The sequence below is a fragment of the Cryptomeria japonica genome, chromosome 2 (genome assembly GCF_030272615.1).
Source record: "Cryptomeria japonica chromosome 2, Sugi_1.0, whole genome shotgun sequence".
In the NCBI taxonomy this organism is placed as follows: domain Eukaryota; kingdom Viridiplantae; phylum Streptophyta; class Pinopsida; order Cupressales; family Cupressaceae; genus Cryptomeria; species Cryptomeria japonica.
In genome coordinates this window covers 245,386,785-245,412,452 of record NC_081406.1, presented here as the reverse complement: position 1 = coordinate 245,412,452, position 25,668 = coordinate 245,386,785, and the positions used below count along the sequence as shown (strand labels likewise).

At 36.9% G+C, this 25,668-nt stretch overlaps 1 protein-coding gene across 2 annotated transcripts in view; it reads left to right on the top strand.

Annotated features, from left to right (window-relative positions):
- LOC131030753 (O-methyltransferase 1, chloroplastic) overlaps nucleotides 1-6,345 on the top strand; it is a 74,335-nt gene extending 67,990 nt beyond the window's left edge. The window contains exons 4-8 of one of the 2 annotated variants that reach the window (XM_059216550.1): nucleotides 4,228-4,352; nucleotides 4,735-4,863; nucleotides 4,956-5,153; nucleotides 5,520-5,595; nucleotides 5,827-6,345. In XM_059216550.1, coding sequence (XP_059072533.1) covers nucleotides 4,228-4,352; nucleotides 4,735-4,863; nucleotides 4,956-5,153; nucleotides 5,520-5,591 — 524 coding nt within the window. In that variant the 3' untranslated portion in view covers nucleotides 5,592-5,595; nucleotides 5,827-6,345. Of the gene's footprint in view, nucleotides 1-4,227; nucleotides 4,353-4,734; nucleotides 4,864-4,955; nucleotides 5,154-5,519; nucleotides 5,618-5,826 lie in introns of both variants that reach the window. The other variant, XM_059216549.1, reaches the window with a different exon arrangement.
- The last annotated feature ends 19,323 nt before the right edge of the window (nucleotides 6,346-25,668 follow it).

Genomic DNA, 25,668 nt, shown 5'->3' with positions numbered 1-25,668 from the left:
CATATCACCTAATCACATGATATGAAGTATCATCTAAACACGTGATACAAATGTCCATCACGTCAATCTTGTGATGACAGGATATCACCTAAGCATGTGATATCGGTATTGCCTAAACACGCAATACTCAAGGATAATCATATGAGAAAGATTAATTCTTATCTTGTCCAAGTTGTGGTATGTGCACCAACATCTTATACAAATGTTTTACCACAACACAATCATGGCACATCCATGACACACCAGAGATCCAACATGATAACTGGTTTGGACATTATAAGAACGTCACCTTATAATGTCTACATACAAGTTTTCATTATCTTGAGAGATCGTCACCTCTTAGATATGAACCTAGGGGATAAAATCCAAAATGTCCTATCATGACAAAGAAGTTTACACATTAAACATCTTATTGATATGCAAATACAAATTACAAAGCAAATTACCTTTCTATCATACCTAAACCTTTTCTGAAGTGATCAACCTTCACTTTGGAAAGAGGTTTGGTCAGAATATCTGCAGTTTGATCTCCTGTACAAACATATTCTAATTGGATCACATTCCTGTCTACCATATTTCGCACATAGTGGTATGGAATCTCAATATGCTTGGATTTGTCATGGAACACTGGATCTACTGAAAGTTTTATGCAGCTCTGATTGTCACAATGTATAACAATGGGTTTCATAGGCTCTCCAAACAACCCCACAAGCAACTTCCTAAGCCATACTGCCTCTCGGGCAGCCATAGAAGCTGCAATGTATTCTGCCTCGGTGGAGCTTTGAGCTACAGAAGACTGCTTCCTGCTGATCCAAGATATCATAGCTGAACCTAGACTGAAGCAACACCCTGAAGTGCTTTTTCTGTCAGTCACACTTCCAGCGCATTCTGAATCTGTAAATCCATGTAGGTCTATATTAATTTTCTCATATTTGAGACCAAGGTTTAGGGTACCTTGTAGGTATCTCATTATGTGTTTTACTGCAACCAAGTGTATCTCCTTAGGTTCACACATAAATTGACTTAGAGCATTAACTGCATAACAGATATCTGGCCTTGTATTTACCAGGTACATCAGGGACCCAATCATCTATCTGTATTGAGTAGGGTTAGTGGGTTGTGACTCTGTTGCTTCTTCTTTAAGTTTGTGTAAATTGGTTTCCATAGGAGAGGTCATGGGCCTACAGTTTAGCATTCCGAATCTCTTCAAAATATCCAAGTTATACTTTCCTTGGTTTTGTATAATGTTGTCAAAATTCTACCATACTTCCAATCCTAGGAAGTAATGAAGGAGTCCCAAGTCCTTCATATCAAATTCTTTGGATAGATCTTTCTTGCATTGATCTATAAGGTGATCATTTCCTGTGATTAATAAGTCGTCAACATATAAAATCAATATTAGCATATCACCTTTATTTCTTTTGTAGTAGAGATTAGGATCTGCATCATTCTTAGAGAAGCCTAGTCCTGAGAGATAGGTGTCAATTCTTTCATACCGGGCCCTGGGAGCCTGTTTAAGCCCATAGAGAGCTTTCTTGAGTCTACACACATGAGACTCTGCATCATGAATTTCAAACCCTTCAGGTTGCTCTAGGTAGACTTCTTCTGAGATCTCACCATTTAGAAATGCTGTCTTAACATCCATCTGGTGTACCTTCCACCCCTTTGCTGCTGCAATGGCTAATACAACTCTTACTGATGTATACCTGGCAACAGGTGCAAAAGTTTTTTCATAAACTATTCCTTCCCTTTGTGAGAACCCTCTAGCTACAAATCTAGCCTTGTGTTTTTCAATACTGCCGTCTGTAGCATGTTTGATCTTGAAAAGCCATTTAGATGAAACAATAGATTTCTTAGTTGGCCTAAGAACAATCTCCCAAACATCATTTTTTATAATGGATTGATATTCTTCAAACATGGCATCCTTCCATACTTGATGTTCAAGTGCATCTGATACATTGTTTGGTTCGGCTTTAGAGAGATCATTCATAAGGGCAACATAGCTAGTGAATTTATTAGGCCTTTTGCTTTCCCTGAAGGTTTCTGAAGGAACAACAAACTTTTGAGCTTCTGCTACAGTCTTGGTGGCCCATAGTGGTCTTTTCTTGAGGTTTTCTCTAGGTGGATTTTGAGTTTCACCTATAGTTTCCTCAGGATTCTCCCTCTGAAGCTCAGGAGTAGGATCTTCATCTATGCTAGGGGTAGGGATATAGACTTCAGGGTCTAGTGAGCTTTGGGCTCTTTTGAAGGCTAAGTCTTCTTCAAAGATCACATCCCTACTTAGTTCAATATTCTTTTGACCAGGTATATAGATCTTGTAGGTTTTGGAGGTTTCATTATATCCTACAAGGATTTCCCTTTTTCCAGAAGGCTCTAATTTTAATCTTTTCTCCCTAGGTACATGAATATAGACGGGGCATCCAAATATCCTAAGGTGACTGATATCTGGTTTTGATTTAGTAAAGACTTCCTCAGGGGTCTTATCTTCAAGATGGGAGTGAGGACATCTGTTTTGAATATATACAATAGTGCTAGTTGCTTCTGCCCAAAGATTGACATTTAGATTCTGATCAAGAATCATAGCTTTGACAGCTTCAACTATTGTCCTATTTTTCCTCTCAGCTACCCCATTTTGTTGAGGTTTCTAAGGTATTGTTAACTCCCTCCTAATCCCTGAATTTTTACAAAACTCTTTAAATAATTCTGATGTGTATTCCCCCCATTATCAGTTCTTAGGGTTTTAATTTTATTTCCTGAGTAGTTCTCTATTAGTGATTTGAATTCTTTAAACCTATTAAGGATCTCTTCTGATTCTTTACATTTCAGAAAGTAGATCCACGTTTTCCTAGAGTAGTCATCAACAAATATTACATAATACAAAAATCCCCCCCAAGAAGGTACGAACATGGGTCCACATACATCAGAATGAACTAACTCTAAAATTTTACTTGTTTTCCTAGTACTATTTTGAAAAACACCCTTAGTATTTTTACCTAGGGCACATCCTTTGCATGCCCCTGAATGATATTGCTTTAACTTAGGTAGTCCCGTGACAAGGTTTCCCATTGATGATAAAGCTCTAAAATTCAGGTGGCCTAGTCTTCTATGCCAGACTTCATTAGCATATGTAGTTTCATGGATTATGACTAAGTTGGGCTCTGTGCATAGCTCATACAAGTAGCCTTATCTTTGACCAATAGTTTTAGCTTTCTTGATGGATGAATTCTTTGGCCAAGCCAACACTTTGTTGTCCATGAAGGTCACTCTGTATCCATTGTCCTCCAATGCTGATATTGAGACTAGGTTTCTCTTGATGCCTGGAACATATAGTACTCCTTTAAGTTGTAATGATACACCTAACTTTAGTTTGATGGTGCAGGTTCCAACTCCTTTGACTGGATGTGTAGAGTCATCTCCGATAGTTACTTCCTTGTCATTCTCCTCTTTCATGGAGTCTAGCACTTCTCTGAATCCTGTAATGTGTCTGGATGAGCCACTGTCGATCGCCCAGGAGTTAACTTTGTTTGATGCTTGGTTTGTGAGTGCTAAATAGAGTACATACTTCTCGGGGTCCTCTTCCCTTTTAGATTTTCCTGTTTTGACAAATGTGGCTTGTTGCTTAGCTCTTTCTGGACATTTGGCAACATAGTGCCCAAATTTGTCACATCTGTAACATTGAATCTGAGAAAGGTCCTTCTTGAAGGTGTTCTTGCCGTGACGACCCTTTCTCTTTCTAAATTGTTTCTGCTTGCTTTTCTTGTTTGAGTTTGTATTTAGAACTTGGAGATCTTCATCTATATTCTTTTGCTTGATCCCTTTCTTATTTTGCCTTGATTCCTCTTGGAGACAGTCAGCCTTTAGCCTATCGAATTTTGGAAATTCATCCCTTGCACTGATGCCTATCGAATTTTTGGATCTTAAAATGTGGTGCATCTTGTGCAGACATCTCAATTGATTTTACTGATTCCTGTAACTTGCAAATATTTTCTCGTTTCCTCACTTGGGATCAGATTTACAAGTCTTATGGTGGTTTGATTCTTCATGATGAGTCTCTCAAACTAAATTTTTTAGTGGACCATGATAAGTTCCCAAATTGTATAAAATGAATGTAAAAAAAATTATTTGTTTAGTTTTGACATTTAATATTGAATGTTAGACAATAATATTTCATGTTATAGGTCATATATTTATTGGTCTTTGATAGGCTTACTCTTTAAACCTGGCCAGAAGTTGGAGCAAGAACATCAAGGAACTCTCTATTCAGGCACATTCCTGCCAAATTAGTAGAATTGCAAGAGAGGCTACGAAGCTTGGGTTACAAAGGTGATAAGCCAAGTTTCTGGGCAATCCAGGTGATTAGATTTTTAAGATTTTTTCAACAGGTTCTCATATTCAAAACATCCGGATGTAGATGCAGTTGTGTTCAATCCACTCTACTATATTGGTGTTCTGGAGTCTAACTTCTAGACCCCTCCGCAGGTATCAATTGGATTTTATGATACAGTTATCCCTGAAGAGGGATCTAGAAGTTTGACCCAAACCAGTAGTAATTAAAGTGGATTGAATGCAGTTGCATCCAGATGGTTGTTTTGAAATCCAGGTTATTACATAACTTAATTGGTCCAGTTGTTTGGGTGTTTCTAATTATATTGAATAGTAGCATCTTTTGATGTTCATGCTGTTGAGCATGAAGGCATTCGGGTCTATAGTGACAAAAAATTCATTGATATGAAGGGATTCTATCCAATGACATCAGATAGACTTGAAGAGATTCTTTACCAAATTAGCTGTCTAGCTATGAAAGGTAGTCTTTTTGTGGGAGAGTTACCTCTAGCAGCTGTTGAACTGGATTCCAGTTCAGAAGTACGTATTGCATTTTCATTTTTATTCTGTCTTATTTTATTCTAGTAACAGGGTGAATGGTAACTGTCTAAGAACATGATTTATGATTGCAGGAGCATGAAGGGAAATGGATTGAGAAAGTCTTCAAACGCAATGGATTTTTGGTGGACATAGTTTCATATGAAAAGGTTGCAATGGACCTTTGTGAGAATCTATTGATTGATGATGGCTCACTTGTTGTGGAAGATGATGGTGGAGAATGCAGGAGTGTTCTTTTTGTTGCTCAACAGCAACGCCTTTCTGATGATCAGGAATGGCTTTTTCTCATTTCTGTTGCTCTTTCTTAGGCCTCATGTGTTAGCTTATTTCCTTTATTGGCTGGCAGTAACTGCGCATTTCACTGTAATCAGAGTCTCATCTTGAGTCTCTCAAATTTCTCTCAAAATATTTGAAATCAGTCAGATTAGTTGAAGGACGTTTATTGTCTTGCATTGTATTAATGAAGCTTCTAATATGTGAGGGAAAAGGCTAGAGTTGATAATCAATTTGTTTGGACAAATAAACTGTTTCTTGTTCATTAGTAGTCATGACTTAAGGATTAAGGTGTAAGATTTTTCCTGAATTGGTTTCTTACAATCCTATCTACTTTCTAATTCACACTTTATTTACTGCTGCAGCTGGACTTTGTAAGAAGAGAGATGGAGCTTGCAGAAGAATCTGGAGATGAAGAAGGTTTTGAAGACATGTAATTAGGTGAATTGGTTATTGCAAAGTGGTAAGCTGGTTTCTCATATCATTGTTCTTAGGATTCTGTAGCAGTGACCTTCTGGTTTTGCTAAAGTTTTGTATCACGGTTATTCTAAGTTTCAAATATAAATATCTTTCTTCTAAATGTTTGGGATTGCCTACCGTAGATTCAGGTGTAGAAACACATAAGCATTTCTATTAAATCTGTCGAGTTTAATTGTTATGTTTGTGATGCAGCTGGAATTTGAATATGGATCTTGCATGAAGAAACTGAGACGGGGAAGTCTTCAATTATATGCAAAAGCCCTGCTAATGATCTGTGGTTATTTGTTCTGTGTAATATCTCTAGTCCCAGGAGTATTGTACAGCAAGCCTTGCCAACCAACTTTTTATCTCGAAGCATTTTTATTTAATTAATGTGTCAACATGGTATGTCTTCTAGGTGTTGGGCATTATTTTTCATTTAGATCCATGAACCAAAGTAAACTTCACCCTGTATATCCTTAGTTTGAGATTTGGCAAACAATTTAAGTATATTTTGGTGGAGTGCCTTAAATTCAATGTGTCCAAGAACATAAATAGAGTGCAATCCTAGGCAAGTGATTGCTCATCAGAAAGTAAATTCCCGAATCTCAAAAGGTAAGGCAATAATTTATTCGTGACAAATTTGTCCTGTGACATTGGTGCTATGACTGCCTGCACCATTCCAAGTTAAATAATTTTAGAGATAGATATAAAGAGTTGTGTTTGTACTTCGATGTTTCTCGAAAGCTTACTTCATGCTACCTTTTCAATTACTTATACTCTATTTAAAGGACTTTCCAATGCTATTTCTACTTTTTGAAAATATCTAATATGTTATTATGATAGATAATTTTTAAGAAATACAAATGATTTCAAATGAGTACAAGTATAGAAAAGGAAAAAGAAAACACACCTTGCAATAGTTGTTTCACTTCTGTAACTGGTCCTTCAATTTTGCTCGAGACTTTGTTGCTGCTTAAACTCACAACATTTAAGTTTTGTACATTGTAACCATTGCCAATATAATTCCACAGTACCATATTTGTTCACCGTAGATGCATTTATCAGATAAAACATAGATTCTTGACTTCTCTTCCAAACTTTTTTTCATAAGTTAGCAGTGGGTTCGATTGGGCTCAAAATCCATGGTTAAAAGTCTATTACAAATAGGTCTAAATGGCTAGTGAAGACCAAAAAGATGATTATTTTAAATTAAATGCTAAAATTGCTCTCAAATTGGGAAGCAAAACTAAAACATATCTAAACAATCTACTAAAAGCTAACCAACACTAAACATGCTTTCCAATCTCGTTGTCTTATGAAATCTTTGAACCATTTTAAATTGCAGCTTTCTTTCTTGAGAGTGACCTTCTATAGTAACTTGTCCATTCAATTGTCCTTGGCAATACTATTTAAGGATCTATATCCCTATTCACATCACAAAATTAGCAAATCTACTTTCAAAGGGGTTTAGTGGCATAGCCTTTAGAGGCAAACATGGGAGAAGTAGGAATTTCCTCTATTGAAAGCAAGGGGCAAATTTAACCTCTACCATTGCACTTACATATAACTTCAATTGAGCCAAAATGCAGCATAGGCTCCTTAGCATGAGATACATGAACCTTGGGAGATGTAGAGTTAACAACAAAAGCAGGTCACTATCATATGGTAGCAAGACACACTTGGAGGTTTTCCTAAGAAGACACCCTTAGGAGGCTTCCCAATTAAAGTCATTTTGTATGGGATAAGCCAAACCAAGGAGCTATCAACAATCTCATGTTTTTTTTGGCATCCTTTTTCTCACCTGTAATGAAATTGATAGATGTCATAGATCAAAACAATTATAACATCTAAAATGTAGTCTCATAAGATCAAGCTATTGCTTCTTAAGACATCTTTCCATTTTGTGAGATTTTGCCAAGATCAAGAGGCAATGGAAATCACAAATAAGAGAGAGCAAAATAGATGATAGGAATAAACTGTATTCTATCAAGAGAAAATACTGATCAACTGGATCATCAATTGTTACATACAATGAAAATGAGTCTGCTTATATAGGCAAGACTATATGGATATGTGAGCACACAAACATGACATGTGGCTCAATAAGAAACAAGGGTAGGTAGGAAATAGGTGTGGGTAGGTAGGAGAAATAATATAATAGTCCACATGAGGTGGATCACCCACTGAATGTGGAGTATAACAACAAAATCAACACCATAAAAAGTGGAAATTCTTCTACACACACTATCCCAATGTGGCACAAACACCCAAGTGTCTCATACCCAAACTACTATGTAATGCATGTACCTAAGTAAATTTAAGTAAGGTGTAATAATATCCAGGATGAATAATTATTTACACCAACACCCACCTTTAAGTGCAACTTAGGGGAATGCACTTAAGTCTACAATGCAACTACGCAATGCAAGATGGGTCCTGGCTACGAGGCCATGTTAGGTACCCATGTACAAATGCAAATGCATGAAAACCAATGCAAGGAAATCCTCGCAAAGCGAGGAAAGAGAGAAAAACCCAATGGGAAAAAACCCTCCCCCAAAAGAGAGATGAAAACTAGATACAAATAACTCTCATAGAAGTATGTGAAGGACAAAACCCCATGTGAGGAAAAAGTCCTCCCCATATGAGATAAGAAGAATAGAGACTAGGAAGCCCCCCCTCAATCTGGAATCTGCACCAATGATAAAAGCTCGAAGATGAATGAAGAAACTACTCCATGAATGTCGAACCATGTTCCTCCCTTTAGGAAGAAACAAAACCAAAGGTGTATCCATGAAGTTTCCCCAACCATGAATGGAAGATGTATGAAAAAACCTCATGATGAATGAAATATCTGAAAACTACTCAAGTGTCCCCATGTTGATGCTGAAAGATACCCCCTCCAAAGGTGGTAAAATGTGCCACATTGTTGAAAAAGGCACTCCAAGATCTAGTGGAGATGAATGTAAAACAATATCCAAAGACTCATATGTCTCCTCAAAAGATAAAGAGACCTCCTCCAAGTGTTGTACAAAAGTATCCACAATCATGCCAACCTCTAAAGATTGATCATGTAGAGAATGCACAAGAGGGTCAGAGTTATCCCTCGCAATAATCAAAGACGAATCATCTTCATCAAAGAGAAGATGAATGTCATCAATGGTGTCTCCCAAATCTGCAATATGAGAGTCCACAAACAAACCTGCAATGTCTATCAAGTAGGCATCCCAATCAACTGAAACTGGAAGACATGAAATATCTTGCTGCACTGAATCACAAGAAGGCAAAACTGTTGCACTAGTTGCATCATCAGGTGCAATAGGTGGTGTGATATCAATAGGAGGAGATGAAATGCAAGGCTCAAGAACGGGGTTACATGTGAGAATCCCCAAGTTCAAATGCCCAAAGTTCTCCTCAAAATCTGAATCATCAACATAGGAAGAATCAACCTCATCAATAGGACCAAAATCTGAAAAAGAGTATAATCGAGATGCATGATCAACCACTCCAGTCGCAATGATAGCTCCACTCTCCAAGTCTCTAAAGATAACTGAATCAGGTGTGAACTCCACAGTTTTCCTAGTTGCCCCATGTGTGATTTGATAGATGGAAAGAAGATTATTTGTCAAGTGGGGTACACACAACATATCATTGAAGGAGTTATCCCCAATGGCAATAGATCCTTTCCCAATCACATCCATGTATGTATGATTGCCCATCAAAATCTGCGGCATGTGGCAAGGCTCAAATGTAGAAAACATAGACTGCGAAGATGCCATATGATGAGAAGCCCCTGAATCTAGAAGCCATCTCCCTGAATCATGACTTGTAGTAGCACAAAGAGCTTGTCCCTTTCCTTTATCTATCCCAAAAGAGTGATCCTTTCCTTTATCCTTGGAAGAAGAAGCCAACGTAGACATTCTAGAAGGTAGGTTGATTCTATTCTTCTCAAGTAGATTCTTCAACTCATCAATATCCTTCTTATAGCAATGATGTTCATCATGTCCTGACTTCTTGCAATATCCACAAAAAAGATTGTCCTTATATGATTTCCTCTTAGGTGAGAATGGTGAATCACCTTGTTGTGGAGAGGAAGATTGTGCTCCATCTTGTTGTGGTTTAGACTTAGGTTGCTTTTGATTCTTGCCTTTTCCTTGATTACTTTAATTCCCTTTGTTAGCCACCAAAGCTTGTGACTTTGAAGATTTGAGAATCCCCATCGTGGTCAACTTAGATTGCCCAACATCTCCATGAATGAATCAAATGAGGGAGAAGTGTATGAGGAACCTTGAGCTAACCTATGGGTATGAAAGCTAGTTACAAAGGCTGCATACTCTGAAGGAAGCTTGTCCAACAAGTTATAAACCAATTGAGTATCCTTTTTGTCAATTCCACAATCCTTTAGCTTTGCTCTTAGCTCAGTTGCTTTTGTGACATAATCTTGGATTGTATCAAAATCCTTGGGATCCAAAGTTGTGAGTTCACTATCAAACTTGTAGCCCTTAATCTCATCAACTTGACCATAGAATTTCTTAAAAATATCCCAAGCCTCTTTAATTGTTGTACACTTATCAATGTGAAAAATGAGGTCATCTGATACATACTTTCTAAGAGTTCCAAGTGCCATAGCATTCTTAGTAAGCCATTCAATTTGAGCTTTAGGATCAGCCTTAGGATCAGGTGGTGCTGTAATAGTTTCATTTACATAATGAATGAGTCTTTTTTCCATTAGTTTACTCTGTGCCTTAATTTTCCATGATGCATAATTATGAGGAGTTAAAAGTGGAAATTTAGGAGAACTCATAGCACCAAAATGAAAAAACACAAGATAGAGAGAGACACAATCACACAAGACACCCCCCCAAAATACTCAATCAAGAAATCCCCCCAAAATGGTGATTTGACACTTTATACTTAGTGCATATACAATGGGCCACTTGCAAAACAAGGCAAAGTGGACTTCTGATTTCAATTTACAACTTCTCAAAATGAGATCTAAGAGACTTCAACAAATACTGCTAGTGATCTAAACTGAGATCCAAGCAAAATGCAAGTACCAAATATGCCAAAAATGGCCAAATACTGAAAGTACAATTTCTACTTAAAATCACTGCAAACAGATGGTAGATTATGAAAGTAGATGGAAAAATATGCACTTTAAAAAAAAACGACACCTGAAAAGGAGTCCTTATGAGCCCAAACAAAGCCTCCAAAGTTGTAAAAATCGGGATTTCACGATTTCTGAAAAACCTGTATCCAAAAATCAGAAAACTCCTACACCATTGTACAGATCACAAAATTCTACCCAAAAACAAAAAAAATTGCTCGAAAAAATGAGTTCGGATGAGTGAGATATCGCTATTTGAAAAATGCTTGCAAAATTATAATTTCTGGAAAATTTCAAATGCCTCTAGATTTGGCCTCCGAAGTCTGATTTGGATGAAACAAAAGGCAAAACTGACTTTCTTGGTCCTCCTTAATCCAATGCTAACCTCAGATTTGACCCATCAAGCTTCAATAATAACCTGCAATAGAAAACTCCAAATACACAACCCCAAATAGCATCAAATTTCTCTCAATTAGCAAGCCAATGACACTCTAATGGCTCTGATACCATGTGAGATTTTGCCAAGATCAAGAGGCAATGGAAAACACAAATAAGAGAGAACAAAATAGATGATAGGAATAAACTGTATTCTATCAAGAGAAAATACTGATCAATTGGATCATCAATTGTTACATACAATGAAAATGAGCCTGCTTATAAAGGAAAGGCTATATGGATATGTGAGCACACAAACATGACATGTGGCTCACTAAGAAGCAAGGGTAGGTAGGAAATAGGTGTGGGTAGGTAGGAGAAATAATATAATAGTCCACATGAGGTGGATCATCCACTGGATGTGGAGTGTAACAACAAGATCAACACCATAAAAGGTGGAAATTCTCCTACACAAACTATCCCAATGTGGCACAAACACCCAAGTGTCTCATACCCAAGCTACTATGTAATGCATGTACCTAAGTAAACTTAAGTAAGGTGTAATAATATCCATGATGAATAATTATTTACACCAACACACTTCATGTTTTTCTTTTGAAATACCTTCAAAAATACCAATCTCAAGTAGCATGTGTGCAAAGATGTGATGAGAACCAGCTTTCATAAGGAATTACTAATACCCATCAAATGGGAAGGATAACAAATATGCAAATGGAGGGTTGGCAACCTTATCCATATTGATAAAATAGATAGCTTTTTATTAGATGATTAAATTTCCAACACCATGGCTTCAAAAATAGAGAAGCCTTTCAAAAAAACCAAGGACTATATAAGAATATATATTTCATGTTAGTCACCTATTACAAAAATTCGTTGAGCAAAGGTATAGATAACAACTATATCAATGAGAAAGGGCTTCTAGTATTTGATCACCAACACATGTAACTCTAGAAAATCGGGCCATGATTGATTAAATTTACAAATCAAGCCCATCTTTGCATAATGTTCAATGTCCTTAATTACACGAGACCACAATTCCAACAATTTTTTTGAGATTTGTATTGGTTCTCCTTTAGATAATGGTTTTAATTTTGAAGCACTAATAGTAGTTGCATTTGGTTGCAACCCAATCCTTGGATCATTAGCGATGAAAAGAAGCTATGTGTGGAATAATGCTTCCAAATGCTAGATCTAATAAGAGAGTGAAAGTAAAAAAATTCTTACAAACCTTTAAATTAGTTATAAATTAGATGCTCAAAGGAAATATTAGTTTCAAACACAAACACATAAAAACATAACACAAGATTTATGCGGGTAAACCCTTTCAAGGAAAAACCCACACTCCACAACACAACTTAATTGTATTACAATAACAAATATTATTATGCATAGAGCCAATGCTCTTCAAGAGTAGTTACTGTACGTTAGGAAATAGGAAATCATCACAAGACAAAGATAAACATAATAACTAATCACAAGTGCATTCATTGCAATGATCTAATCCTAAGCACACTCAATAGAGACATAAAAACAAAGCATTCAAAAGCAAAGATCATGCAAACCAGATGACGATTTGGATGCTTCTTCCATGTGGCTCCATTCTTCTTCTTTCCTCTTCAAATGAATTTGTGGATCTCACCTACAAGTGCACATACAATTGAAAGCAAGATTGACATTGATGAAAAGCTCAAGAGTACTAGAAGCATAAATTCGATAGCCTGATAGAAATTCGGGATTAGGTTTGATTGAAAATCATCCAATTTATAGAGAAATTGGATAAATGACAAGATTGGCATGATGCAATTCAAATGGAAATTGCAAATCAATATGACAAATTATGACAAATTATGCACTTTCCATGCACAATTTGATTGATTGACAATTTGATGACAAATTATGACACATTCTATGTCAAATTGATTGATTGTCAATTATGACAATTTATGACAAATTGAAATGTCATTCCCATAAAATTAGGAGATGAAATAGGAGGGAAAAGAAATTAGAAATTAAGAAAATAGGAAATTGAAATTGATGACAAATTAGGAATTAGAAATTGAAGGAAAATTAGAATTTAGTGAATTAATCAATAATTTTTCATTTATTAATTAATTCACTCACAAAGAGGAATAATTAGCCAATTAAATGAATATTTAATTGTAATGAGGAAACTTAGGATTAATAAATAATTTAGTAATCCTAAAGGAAGAAATGACACATTAGGTTAAATGAATAAATCATGAAACCCTAGAAGACAAATTAGAAATGCGAAAATGACAATTAGGTCTTGATTGAAGATAATTAATGTCATGATTTTTGAATTGATAAATGATCAATGCAACAAAATGATTTGATCGATAAATGCGCCAATTGACGAGGAACAATGACAAATTGATCCAAATTGACATAATTGAGACAGACAATGATCGATAGCGAAATAATCGCAAAATGACAAAATTGACAAGAGGACGAGGATCGATGATAAAATAGGTTGCAAGACGACAAGATTGGAAATGACCACGATCGATGACAAATCGATCGCAAAAATGACAAGATTGCACATGATAGCGATTGATGACAAATCGATCGTTAAAATGACAAGATTGAAGGATTGATGATACGATTGATAAGATTGATAGAAGGACAAAACCCTAGTTAGGATTGACGATGTTCAGAATGATAAGATTGAATACGCACATTGATGCGATAGGATAAGATTGATCAAAATCATGACCGGATAATGTTGTCGACAAGACCAAATTCGAGGACGAGATGATTGAAGAATGTAGAAGAATGACTCAATGTTCACAAATGATAAAGACCAAATGCAGGACGAGATGATTGAAGAATGTAGAAGAATGACTCAATGTTCACAAATGATAAAGACCAAATGCGTGACATAGGAGAAATGTTAATGCGACGCAAAAAACATAAAATGAGGCAATGCACAAATGTTAAAGTATGACTTCGCAAGCGTTTGACCATTTTTGGGTGTCTACATTTTGCCCCTCTTTGAGACAATGCGATTTTAAGCGTTGTTTCAAAGAACAATAACGAAAATGCCCCAGACAATAATAATGACATATGCATGCCCCCTCGAGGAATTGGCCGGAAACATGCGGAAAAGAGGCCAATTGATCGATAAAAAATGATAGGATCGAACGGACTGAAAATCAGATATCAGATGCATGAAGGACAAGCAATTTAAGGTGCACAAGACCACGACCAACATAAGATGGAGAGGATGCACGTCCATCTATGCAATGACAAAGAGCTATAAATGGGACCAAGAGGGTGAAAATAACTCATTTGCACTAGCTAAAGAGGAGGATTTGTTGCTCTAGACAAGGACACTTGCAGACAGATGGCGAACATTCCAACGGCGGATCACCTTGGAGAACGTGTACGCACATTCAGACGACCGGAGGATGCAAGAGCAGCGGTATGTATCTCGAAAACCCATGTTTTGGATTTCATGAATTTTGAGGGCTTACGGGACATTGCGGGGATGAGGAGGACAGAGGGAGCACCCAGTGACAGAGGCACGTACTCCTTATGACAGACAGTGGACATTATGTAGTTTGACATTTTGCAGTCAGCCTGCGGGCCATACTTAGGACAGATAGTCCGATTTTGTACTCCGACATTATTATGATATGTGATATGATATGCATCGATATGATGGATGCAATATGTTATGACTTATGTTTTTTGCATGTATGGATGACTTATGCACTGGTTTATGAACATGTATGGATGCATTTTTATGTATTTTTTTTGATGTATTTATGAAATGAAAAATGCTTGATGTAATATGTGATGGAATGCAAATGTACTAACCAAATGGATGCAGGATGTAGCATATGTGCTTGGATATCGGAGCACTAGACCGAACTGACTAGCCGACCGGACGGAAGAAATGTTAGTAAGAAATGAGATAGAGGACAGTGAAAGATGACAAAAAAATTTGCTTTCAGTAATGCACTTTGTAGGTGAGAACCTTTATTTTTATTTAGCAAAATGGATGCGTAGCATCGTGGCATTGAAGGCCAGAGCTGAAATGCAACCCTATTTGCGAAAGACAGACATAGCATAGACAAGCAACAATCACAATCAAAGAAAGAGACCATGAGCCATCCCGGTCACTCTAAATCACTCAGTGACATCATCGAGCAACATAGGGACATGATCGAAGCCAAAGATAAATTAATAAAAAGATAAGACTCACAAATTCAAGCAAATCAAACAAACATCTTGATCTTCATTGTCAAAAGTTGAACGTGCTGATAGGACGATCATGCTGTCTGGTTTCAGGAAATGTGATACCTCGTCTAAGATAGGACACGGTCTGGTTTCGAGTATACCACACCTTGTATAAGACCCATGATAGTGTGACAAGGACAAATGATTTTGATGCTGATATTCGATTGAGATGACAATTGCGATCAGTTTGAATGTTTGAGTTGATTGAAAAGGTTCATCTGTTAATGCGTGATTTCATTAAAGCACGGTGTTGAATTGATTGCGAGTCGTTGGATGTATACTCAGTGATCTGTCTATGCACAAAGGGGATATTTTATTGCAAAAAGCTTGTTTTTGGATTTTAATGTTTTTGAAATGTTTTTGTGTTCATTTTTTTTAGGACTTTTTATGATTTTTATGGATTTTCATTTTTCAATTTTTAGATATTTTTTCAGGACATTATTCGATTTTTTTTGAGATTTTTTTTTTCAAGACATTTTTAAATGTTTTTGAGATTTTTTCAGGACATTATTCGATTTTTTTTGAGATTTTTTTTTTCAAGACATTTTTAAATGTTTTTGAGATTTTTTCAGGACATTTTTCAATTTTTTTTTATGAAATTTTTTCAGGACATTTAATTTTTTTTTTTTTTTAGTTTTTAATGACTTTGCCCCCAGTGTCTAGCAAGGCAAGGAATATGACAGGTGAATAAATAGGCTTGCTGAAATGATGGTGGATAGAGGGAAGACAAAGGCCTTTTATCGTGGAGACAATACGGATGCAATTTCCAAGGGCTATGGCGTGATGGGACAAGAGACTGGATATGACAATGTAAAGCAGGAACATGGCATGAGGGACATGTCAAGAAGTGTTTGAAACCATGTTTAAATTTTGCGTCCTTATGTCAGATCAAGATCAAGGAATGAAAAAGAGTGTATGGATAGTGATAAGATATGGATAGGATAAGCAAGACCAAGGATGGGTAAGGGACATGGACTGAAGGTCGGGATAGGCTAAGGGATAGTGGCAGAAAGTTGCAATAAGATAGGGAATATGGATGAAAGGTTATAATAAGCAAATGGATAAATGACCAAAAGCTATGATGGACTAAAAGCTGCAAACAAGATGCATGATGCTCATGATGATCCTCAGCCTTGTCAAGATCAAAGGTGGAAAGGGAAACTGGACATGAGGGACAATAGGATATGAAAGGTAATGACAGGGGTGCAATAGGATAGTGAAGGGCAATAAGATATGAAGGAGGAAACCTGCCCCCAAGTACAGTATGCAAGAAGTTCATAGATTACGCATGACGCCTGTTTGCCAGGTTTTCATCACGGTACTTGCCCAAGGTGCCTGTTTGCCAGGTTTTCACCAGTGGACGAATTATTTTTGCTTTACTTTTTTTCTTTTGTATTTTCTTTTTTATTCACTTTTTTTTTTTTTTTGACTTTTTCAAGAGAAGATGGACACATGATAGGGGATGGAAGAAGGACTCAAGCATCTTTTTGTTTGGATAGTAGCCTTGAAAAAAAAAGGGACCATGACCTTTAAAAGTATGCTCAAAGACGTTGGTAGGATAAGGACATGGAAAATGAGATGACACTAAGGCTAGGATTTATGCAAAGGATTGGACTAGAGGGATGGAAGGATGGAAAATATGCATTGGATAATAGGTAGGGTATTGGAAGAATTCGGCTTGAGTGGATAGAAATGTTGGCAAGATCGACATTGGCACACACCTTGAGGGGTGATGGACTGATGGAGGAAAAATGGATTTTGGATATTGAGATTTTGAGGAAGGAAAGGATAGTGATTTTGGGACATAAGGGCCCAAAACAGATGGAGGAATAGACTTGGACGGTTTGGATGGAGGAATAGCAATTTTGGATGCCAAGTTGGATGTTTCTTTAGGCTTTTGCGCTTCAAGGAGCCGCTTAGGGATCCACATGGTTTTTGATTTTTCATGCTTTTGTGGTTCCTTGGAGTGCATTGCTTGCACAAGGGATTTAGGAACCCATATATATTTTGACTTTGCTTTATTTTGCTCAGTGGGCCTTTGTAACCTTTTGGATTTATTTTTTTCTTTATAGATCATATTGTTCTTTGTTTTGACATGTCGATTATATTGGACATGTTGATCCTTGAATACATGTGGATTTCTAGACTTATGACTTTTATACTTGGCATCCAAATTGCTTGGAGGGGGAAAGGAATGCGTGGATGGATATGAATGAAATGGAGTTCTTTTGGATGGATGAAATTTACTCAAGGATGTGTGCCTTTTCTGACCTTGCATAAAGGATGAAGGGATATAAGGACCTAAGATGGATGGAAGATATGAAGGGGAAGGTGTATGTTTTGATTTTGATGGAGGGATACCAACGCCTTGAGAGTGAGTTGTGTAGACATGACCATTAGTATATTCTTCGATATGGAGGGATTCTTTCTCATGAAGGTCTACTCCTTTGCCTTTATGAATATCTTGACTTGTAGGATACTCTTTTCTTTGGGAAGAAGATGCGAGTCCATTATGAGGTGGATATGATATGAGAGAAATAATGAGATCTTGAAGTGGATCGGATTTCACCAAAGTGGAAGAACCCATTATGCATGTCGAGGGTTCATGAACATCTTGCACTGACACGTTAGAATCATGAGGGGGATTAGGATCATGAGGGGGACTAGGATTGTGTTGTGGACATGGTTCAATGACAGGCTCTTCAAGAGATGGAATGGGAGAAATAATGGGATCATCAAAAGGAATGAGATCTTGGAGTGGATATGGAGCACTAAGACAAGGAGATGGAGGAACAAAAGGATCTTGTGGAGGATTTAAAGGAATAATTTGATCTTGACAAGGAGGAAGATCATTGGAATCCTCTTTAAAGGTGCTTTGCTCTTGACTTTCAATGGGATCATCATAAAGGATGGAAAGGATATCTTGATCTTTCTCAGGAAGTGGAATGTCAATGGGATTTGAAAGGATATTGTGTTCTTGGAATGGAAGGGGATCGTTTGAGATTGGATGGACTGGGATATCTTGAGCTTGCTTGGGGAATGGAGTGTCAATAGGATTTGAAAGGATATTGTGTTCTTGGATAGAATTGACAGGAATAAGTGAATCATTGCGAGTGTCTGGGAAGATGGGGTCCTGGTCAACAATTGGATGGGATGATAAGGTTTCAGGATCTTGATCTTGATCTATTTTAAGACATGTTTCTTCATGCTCTAAATTATCCTCTTGACATGAGGTTGGACTTTGGATATGCATGGGGGATTCTGACAAGGGATCAATGTTTTGGCATGAAGGAAATGCACTTTGAACATTTGTGATGGATTCGGGCAAGGAATCAATGCTTGAACATGAGGAAGAGGGACTTCGAATGGGGTCCTCTAAAACAGGTAATGGCAATAAAGTGCATGGTGGCATTGGGTCTTGTATTTCTAAAACATGACAAGGATGTGCATCATGAATTGGATTATCTTGGCAATCAATTATGGATAGCCCTTGGGTAATTGCATCCTTGGGTGTATTGTTTGATGAGGACAATATAGAAGGTTCTTGTGAAACTTCTAGAGGTGTAGGGATAGATGCCACTGGAGAGTCAATTTGTTTGTGAGGGGATAAGGCATTGCTAGACATAAGTGTATTATCTTGATCTTCCTCAAAGAACTCACTTGGTCGTTTCGTTAAGAGCATTGCAATAAAGCCACCTTTCTTTCGAGGTTTTGACATAGTTGTATCTGGAATTTGAACTTGTTTGGCAAGAATTTGGTTTGATTTCATGTTTTGATATTGGACTTGGTTCAATTGTTCCAACATGCTTGAAACTTGGGTTGGTGTATGTTGCAAGTTTTGTTTTTGAATGTTTGGTTGTTGTTGTTGACATTGATATTCCACCATTGGTTGAACCATTTGTTGACATTGTATAGTTGGTTGGACATATTGTTGAAATTGAACCATTGGTTGGATTGGTTGTATATGTTGGACAATTGGTTGAACCATTGGTTGTATTGGTTGAAAATCTGATTGATAGTAAACATCTTCTTGTTCTTGTTGTGGAGGCACATAATGTTGAAATTGATGTTGTCTCTTTTCTTGAAATTGTTTCATCATCTCTATTTGGGAGAGGAGAGCTGGTATGTCTGATCATTCAAGAAGAGATTTGACATCAATTGGCTCAATATTTGGATTTCGACCTGGAAGTTTTCGAAACATTTTGGACATTTGTGATCTATTCTTTTGAATGCTTTTCAATCTTTGTTCCAATATCTCATTTTCTTGAGCTAGTTTCTCCTCTAGTTTTTGTATTTGGACATTTACATCATCATGATAAGTTTGACCAATGTTGCTTTGTTGTTGGGTTGGATGTAATTGCGATTGCATTGTCGGTTGATATGTCAAACTTTGTTGCATCATTGGTGCTTGGAACCTTGTTTCAATAGACATGTCACTATGCAAATGCAATATTTTGGAATTTTTCAAGGATAATGTATGATATGCAACTAAATGCAAACCAAATAGATGAAAATTCAACCTATGGCAAGAATGCAACCTATGTTTTTGATTGTTTTTTTCAAGATTTTGACAAACTTTTTGGAATGCAGATCTAAAAGAGACCCTTAGGAAATTGAAATGATGTCTAGACCTCAAAGGACAAAAGGACCAAGTGACAAAAGGACAAATTGACAATGTCTCACCTATATGCTTGGATACTAAGCTAGGTTTGACCAAATGAAATTGATGACAAAAAGAGAAAAGGTTTGATAAGGTCTAGACTTCTTAACAATGACTTAGGGTTGTATCAAAGATTTGCATTACTCAAGTATGACAAAACCTAGTTTTGACACTATATGCTAAGGGACAATTACTATGCAAGTGACCCTAATATGATATGATAATGACCTAAGCTTGATGAAGAGACCTAGGGTATGCAATGTATGACAATGGTATGACTTTAATGCAAGAGGACACATGCAAATGGATGACTCTTATTGATATGCAAAGGAGTATGACTTAGGTGAAACCTAACCTTGGTACTTGACAATAACTTTGAAAAATGCAACCTAGGATGAACCTAAATGTAAGTGACATAGATGTTGAGACAAGTTTTTGAACAATGTTGGATAACCATGCTTTAGGAATATGATCTTTGAATCTTGTTGAATTTTTGTTGGATGAATGTCTCTTGTGTTTAATCTTATGTTGGATCAATTTGTTTTGCTCTTTGAAATGGGATGCAATTCAAATTTTGACAAGCAAAGAATACAAGATATTGCAACTTAGACTCAAGACAATCATGCTCATTTCCACATTTCTTATGGTAGGCAAGGACATTAGGTACTTGAGAGGTAGACTCATTATGGGATTCAAGGAGAATACATAGATGCTTGACCCCACGGGCTCCCCTCCACGGCACTCACTTCTCAGGGCAGCCAAGCATCAGTCCCCATGGAATCTCCCCATGGCGAACTTAGTATCTCTTCCAGGTATCCGAATTTGTCCTTCTCAAGCAACTAGAAGGGTTTTTGGCCTCTAAAAACAAGGTATGTAGTAAGGATTTCTATTAAGCGTTACTCCTTGATGTCACGCAAGCGTGATTGAGACATTAAGCCCATCAAGATACCAAACAAATGTAGTCGCGCAAGCACAATTTAGACCAAGAGGCCCTACTTAGATGTTGATATGAGAAAGAGTTCAAGGGTCATCACTTCCCAAGTAACTGCAATTCCCACGTAACACTTCCTTCAAAGATTTCGCTCATCGGGTATTTTTTTATAGTGAGTTAGAATGCCAAGGAATTCTAGCCGTACTCACTTTGGGTCATTCCCTTCTCACGATTATCACTTGCTTGCAAAAGCAAAGTGGTCGGGAAGGCAGGCCCTCTAAGGGTGACAAACAATCAACAACACAAGCATGGTATCGAAGATCTGGATTTCTGATCACCCTATGAAGGATGAGAGCATACTCTCCTACTCCAATGTCACACTTAACAATCAAAGCAAACAAATGTTCATTCCCACCTATTTATAAATCACTAAGTGCCTAATTAAAAAATCTCAAACACACAGTTTGGTTGTTTCTCCAAGGCAACCTGCAAAACCCAAGTTAGAGGTTTGATTTGTTGTCTTTGACCATCGATTCTGCATAACACATGTTAGTAGTTTGATTTATAGTCTTTGCCATGCGTATGCCAAGATTCTGCACAAATAATTAGTACCAAAATCCAAAGCACAGAAAACAGAATGCAAAAACACCAAAAATTTCAAGTAAACACTGCATTTTTCACCTCTGTTCTGGACTTTACACAAGCGCAGAACTCATGACACAGGCACAAGATGTCTGACACAAGCACAGAATGTCACCTACACAAGCGCAAGATGTAGGACACAAGCGCAAGATGCAGGACACAGGCGCAGAAGTGTCCAGAATACCCTGCACGGCCCTGTTTTTGGGTTTTTGACCTGCAAAATCAACTTGAAAGCACTCCAAAACACAGTAAAGGGGTTAGAAGGTTAGTATTCACGTTGGGTTCACCAATTAATGTACGTTAGGAAATAGGAAATCATCACAAGACAAAGATAAACATAATAACTAATCACAAGTGCATTCATTGCAATGATCTAATCCTAAGCACACTCAATAGAGACATAAAAACAAAGCATTCAAAAGCAAAGATCATGCAAACCAGATGACGATTTGGATGCTTCTTCCATGTGGCTCCATTCTTCTTCTTTCCTCTTCAAATGAATTTGTGGATCTCACCTACAAGTGCACATACAATTGAAAGCAAGATTGACATTGATGAAAAGCTCAAGAGTACTAGAAGCATAAATTCGATAGCCTGATAGAAATTCGGGATTAGGTTTGATTGAAAATCATCCAATTTATAGAGAAATTGGATAAATGACAAGATTGGCATGATGCAATTCAAATGGAAATTGCAAATCAATATGACAAATTATGACAAATTATGCACTTTCCATGCACAATTTGATTGATTGACAATTTGATGACAAATTATGACACATTCTATGTCAAATTGATTGATTGTCAATTATGACAATTTATGACAAATTGAAATGTCATTCCCATAAAATTAGGAGATGAAATAGGAGGGAAAAGAAATTAGAAATTAAGAAAATAGGAAATTGAAATTGATGACAAATTAGGAATTAGAAATTGAAGGAAAATTAGAATTTAGTGAATTAATCAATAATTTTTCATTTATTAATTAATTCACTCACAAAGAGGAATAATTAGCCAATTAAATGAATATTTAATTGTAATGAGGAAACTTAGGATTAATAAATAATTTAGTAATCCTAAAGGAAGAAATGACACATTAGGTTAAATGAATAAATCATGAAACCCTAGAAGACAAATTAGAAATGCGAAAATGACAATTAGGTCTTGATTGAAGATAATTAATGTCATGATTTTTGAATTGATAAATGATCAATGCAACAAAATGATTTGATCGATAAATGCGCCAATTGACGAGGAACAATGACAAATTGATCCAAATTGACATAATTGAGACAGACAATGATCGATAGCGAAATAATCGCAAAATGACAAAATTGACAAGAGGACGAGGATCGATGATAAAATAGGTTGCAAGACGACAAGATTGGAAATGACCACGATCGATGACAAATCGATCGCAAAAATGACAAGATTGCACATGACAGCGATCGATGACAAATCGATCGTTAAAATGACAAGATTGAAGGATTGATGATACGATTGATAAGATTGATAGAAGGACAAAACCCTAGTTAGGATTGACGATGTTCAGAATGATAAGATTGAATACGCACATTGATGCGATAGGATAAGATTGATCAAAATCATGACCGGATAATGTTGTCGACAAGACCAAATTCGAGGACGAGATGATTGAAGAATGTAGAAGAATGACTCAATGTTCACAAATGATAAAGACCAAATGCAGGACGAGATGATTGAAGAATGTAGAAGAATGACTCAATGTTCACAAATGATAAAGACCAAATGCGTGACATAGGAGAAATGTTAATGCGACGCAAAAAACATAAAATGAGGCAATGCACAAATGTTAAAGTATGACTTCGCAAGCGTTTGACCATTTTTGGGTGTCTACAGTTACACCAATAGAGAATTCTGGAGCAATATCGACAGTGTAACGACGTCTTTGAAAATAACGAAAGTTTCTCACCAAAACAACTAAGGCACCAACATATTTACAGAGCTCACATATGAAAGGTAGGCACCCGTGTTTTTCAAAACCATTTACCATACATCAATAGGCAAGTGGTGTCCTAAACAACAACTTTCCTTATCCTTGACACCTTGCAAATAGAACTTTCCAAACCACAAACTGTTAGGAAAATGGTGTCTCAACCTTGCAATAATGAAAATGTATCGTTGATAAGTGAGCGTGGGGTGTTGCAAGAGAGGGGTACCCTCCTTATGGGCTTTGGTCCCCTAACTAGTTGGGGCTTGGGGTAGTGCGTCCCAGAGGGGGTTTTCGAGGGCAACGCTCTTGAAAAACAAAAGCATTTATAATTTATCATTGTGAATTCTAATTGTTTATCATTAGGTCATAGATTTAACGATAGATATTTTGTGCACTTTGTTTCCGTATAAGACAACCCTATTTTATGAAGACATTGTATTACGATTGTATAGTGTGATGTATTTTGAGAGTTTGATAGCTATTGAGTTGCCTATGGATCTTCGATGGTAATACTCACGTGAGAAGCTTGCTCTACAAGTATATTGTAATTCGTCGATTTTTGAATAATATATTGGGTGACTTTTGGAGTGTGGAGTTTTTCTCTTGAAAGGGTTTTCCCCAGGTAAATCATTGTGTTGTGGTATGCATGCTATTTATATTTATTTTCTTGTAACTTTTGTAAAGATCTGTAAAACTTTTGCATTACCCTCCACTCAAGATTACTGTAAAAAGTTATGCTACCATAACTTACTTACACTAACACCTGTCCTTTCATAATGTTAACTTTCCAATATGCACTACACCCTCTCACATAGAAACTTCCAAATCCATAATTAGGCATCCACTATGCATATAATTACCCACTAAAAAGAACTCAACAATAAATATAAATTGCTAAACATTAATTCCCCTTGACTCTCAAGTCTCAACATAACAATTTCCAAATCCTACCAAGATTAACTCAACAAACATGGACATGTCACTAAAGCATATCTCCTACGAATTTTATACATTCTTTTGCCCAAGATGAGCACCCAAGTGACAAGTGGCACATTCCCATGCTCCTCACCTCACATGTAGGAAGCCAACTCACAATTCGGTACCACAAAGTGATATAACAACTTAGAATGTTAACACTTTGGATATAATTAATAAAATGTTCAACATGGGACTAATAAAATTAATTAAATCATGCTAGGACTCTCAAAGGTTGAGACACCTTGATCCCAACACTTGTCGAAGACTTGAAAGAGTCAAACTCCATCATTTGCTCAGGCCCCAAGGCCCTTAGAATCAACACACCATATTTCTCTAAGCTCACTAGTTTCATCAATGCATCTACAACATTGACTAAAGTGTCAACCTTTTCCAACTTCACCTTTCCATCTTCCACCATATCATGAACAATGTAAAACTGCACATTAACGTGCTTTGTTTTGGCATGGAATGTAGGATTCTATCTAAACAAATGGCACCTTAACCGTCACAACAAATAGTAATATGTCTTGCATCAAAACCAATATCATCTTATTCCATAATGTTCTCCAAAAATATTTAGTAACCTTGGTATCCCCATCTAAAACAATGCTATGCAATACTTCATGTAGGCTCACCACTTCCTAGAAGAAAAGATCAACAATATGCATCCATCATGGGTTTTCTTGCAAGGAATTAAATGTGCCATCTTGGAGAATTGATCTACTACCACAAATATGGAGTCATGTCCCTTATGGGTCCTTGGCAATCCTAACAAAAAATTCATGTTGATGTCCTCCCAAGGTCTTTTTGGCATTGTAAGAGGTTGATACAAATCAACATTTCGATTGGTTCCCTTAGCTACTTGATAGGGTTTGCACATATTTTTGGACATACTTATTGTTACAAGTGCGGTTGTCGTTGCACCGAAAGATCGACCTGTTAATGCTTGATACAACCACTAGACTTATAGAATCCACAAGAGGCGGTTAAGCCATGCCACAAACCCGAGCGCTTCACTGCACAACACAAGGAGACCAAGGGCACACACCTTGCAACAATCTCCCCCCAGTGCAAGCGAGGGGTTTGAGCCTGTGACCAAGCTCTGAT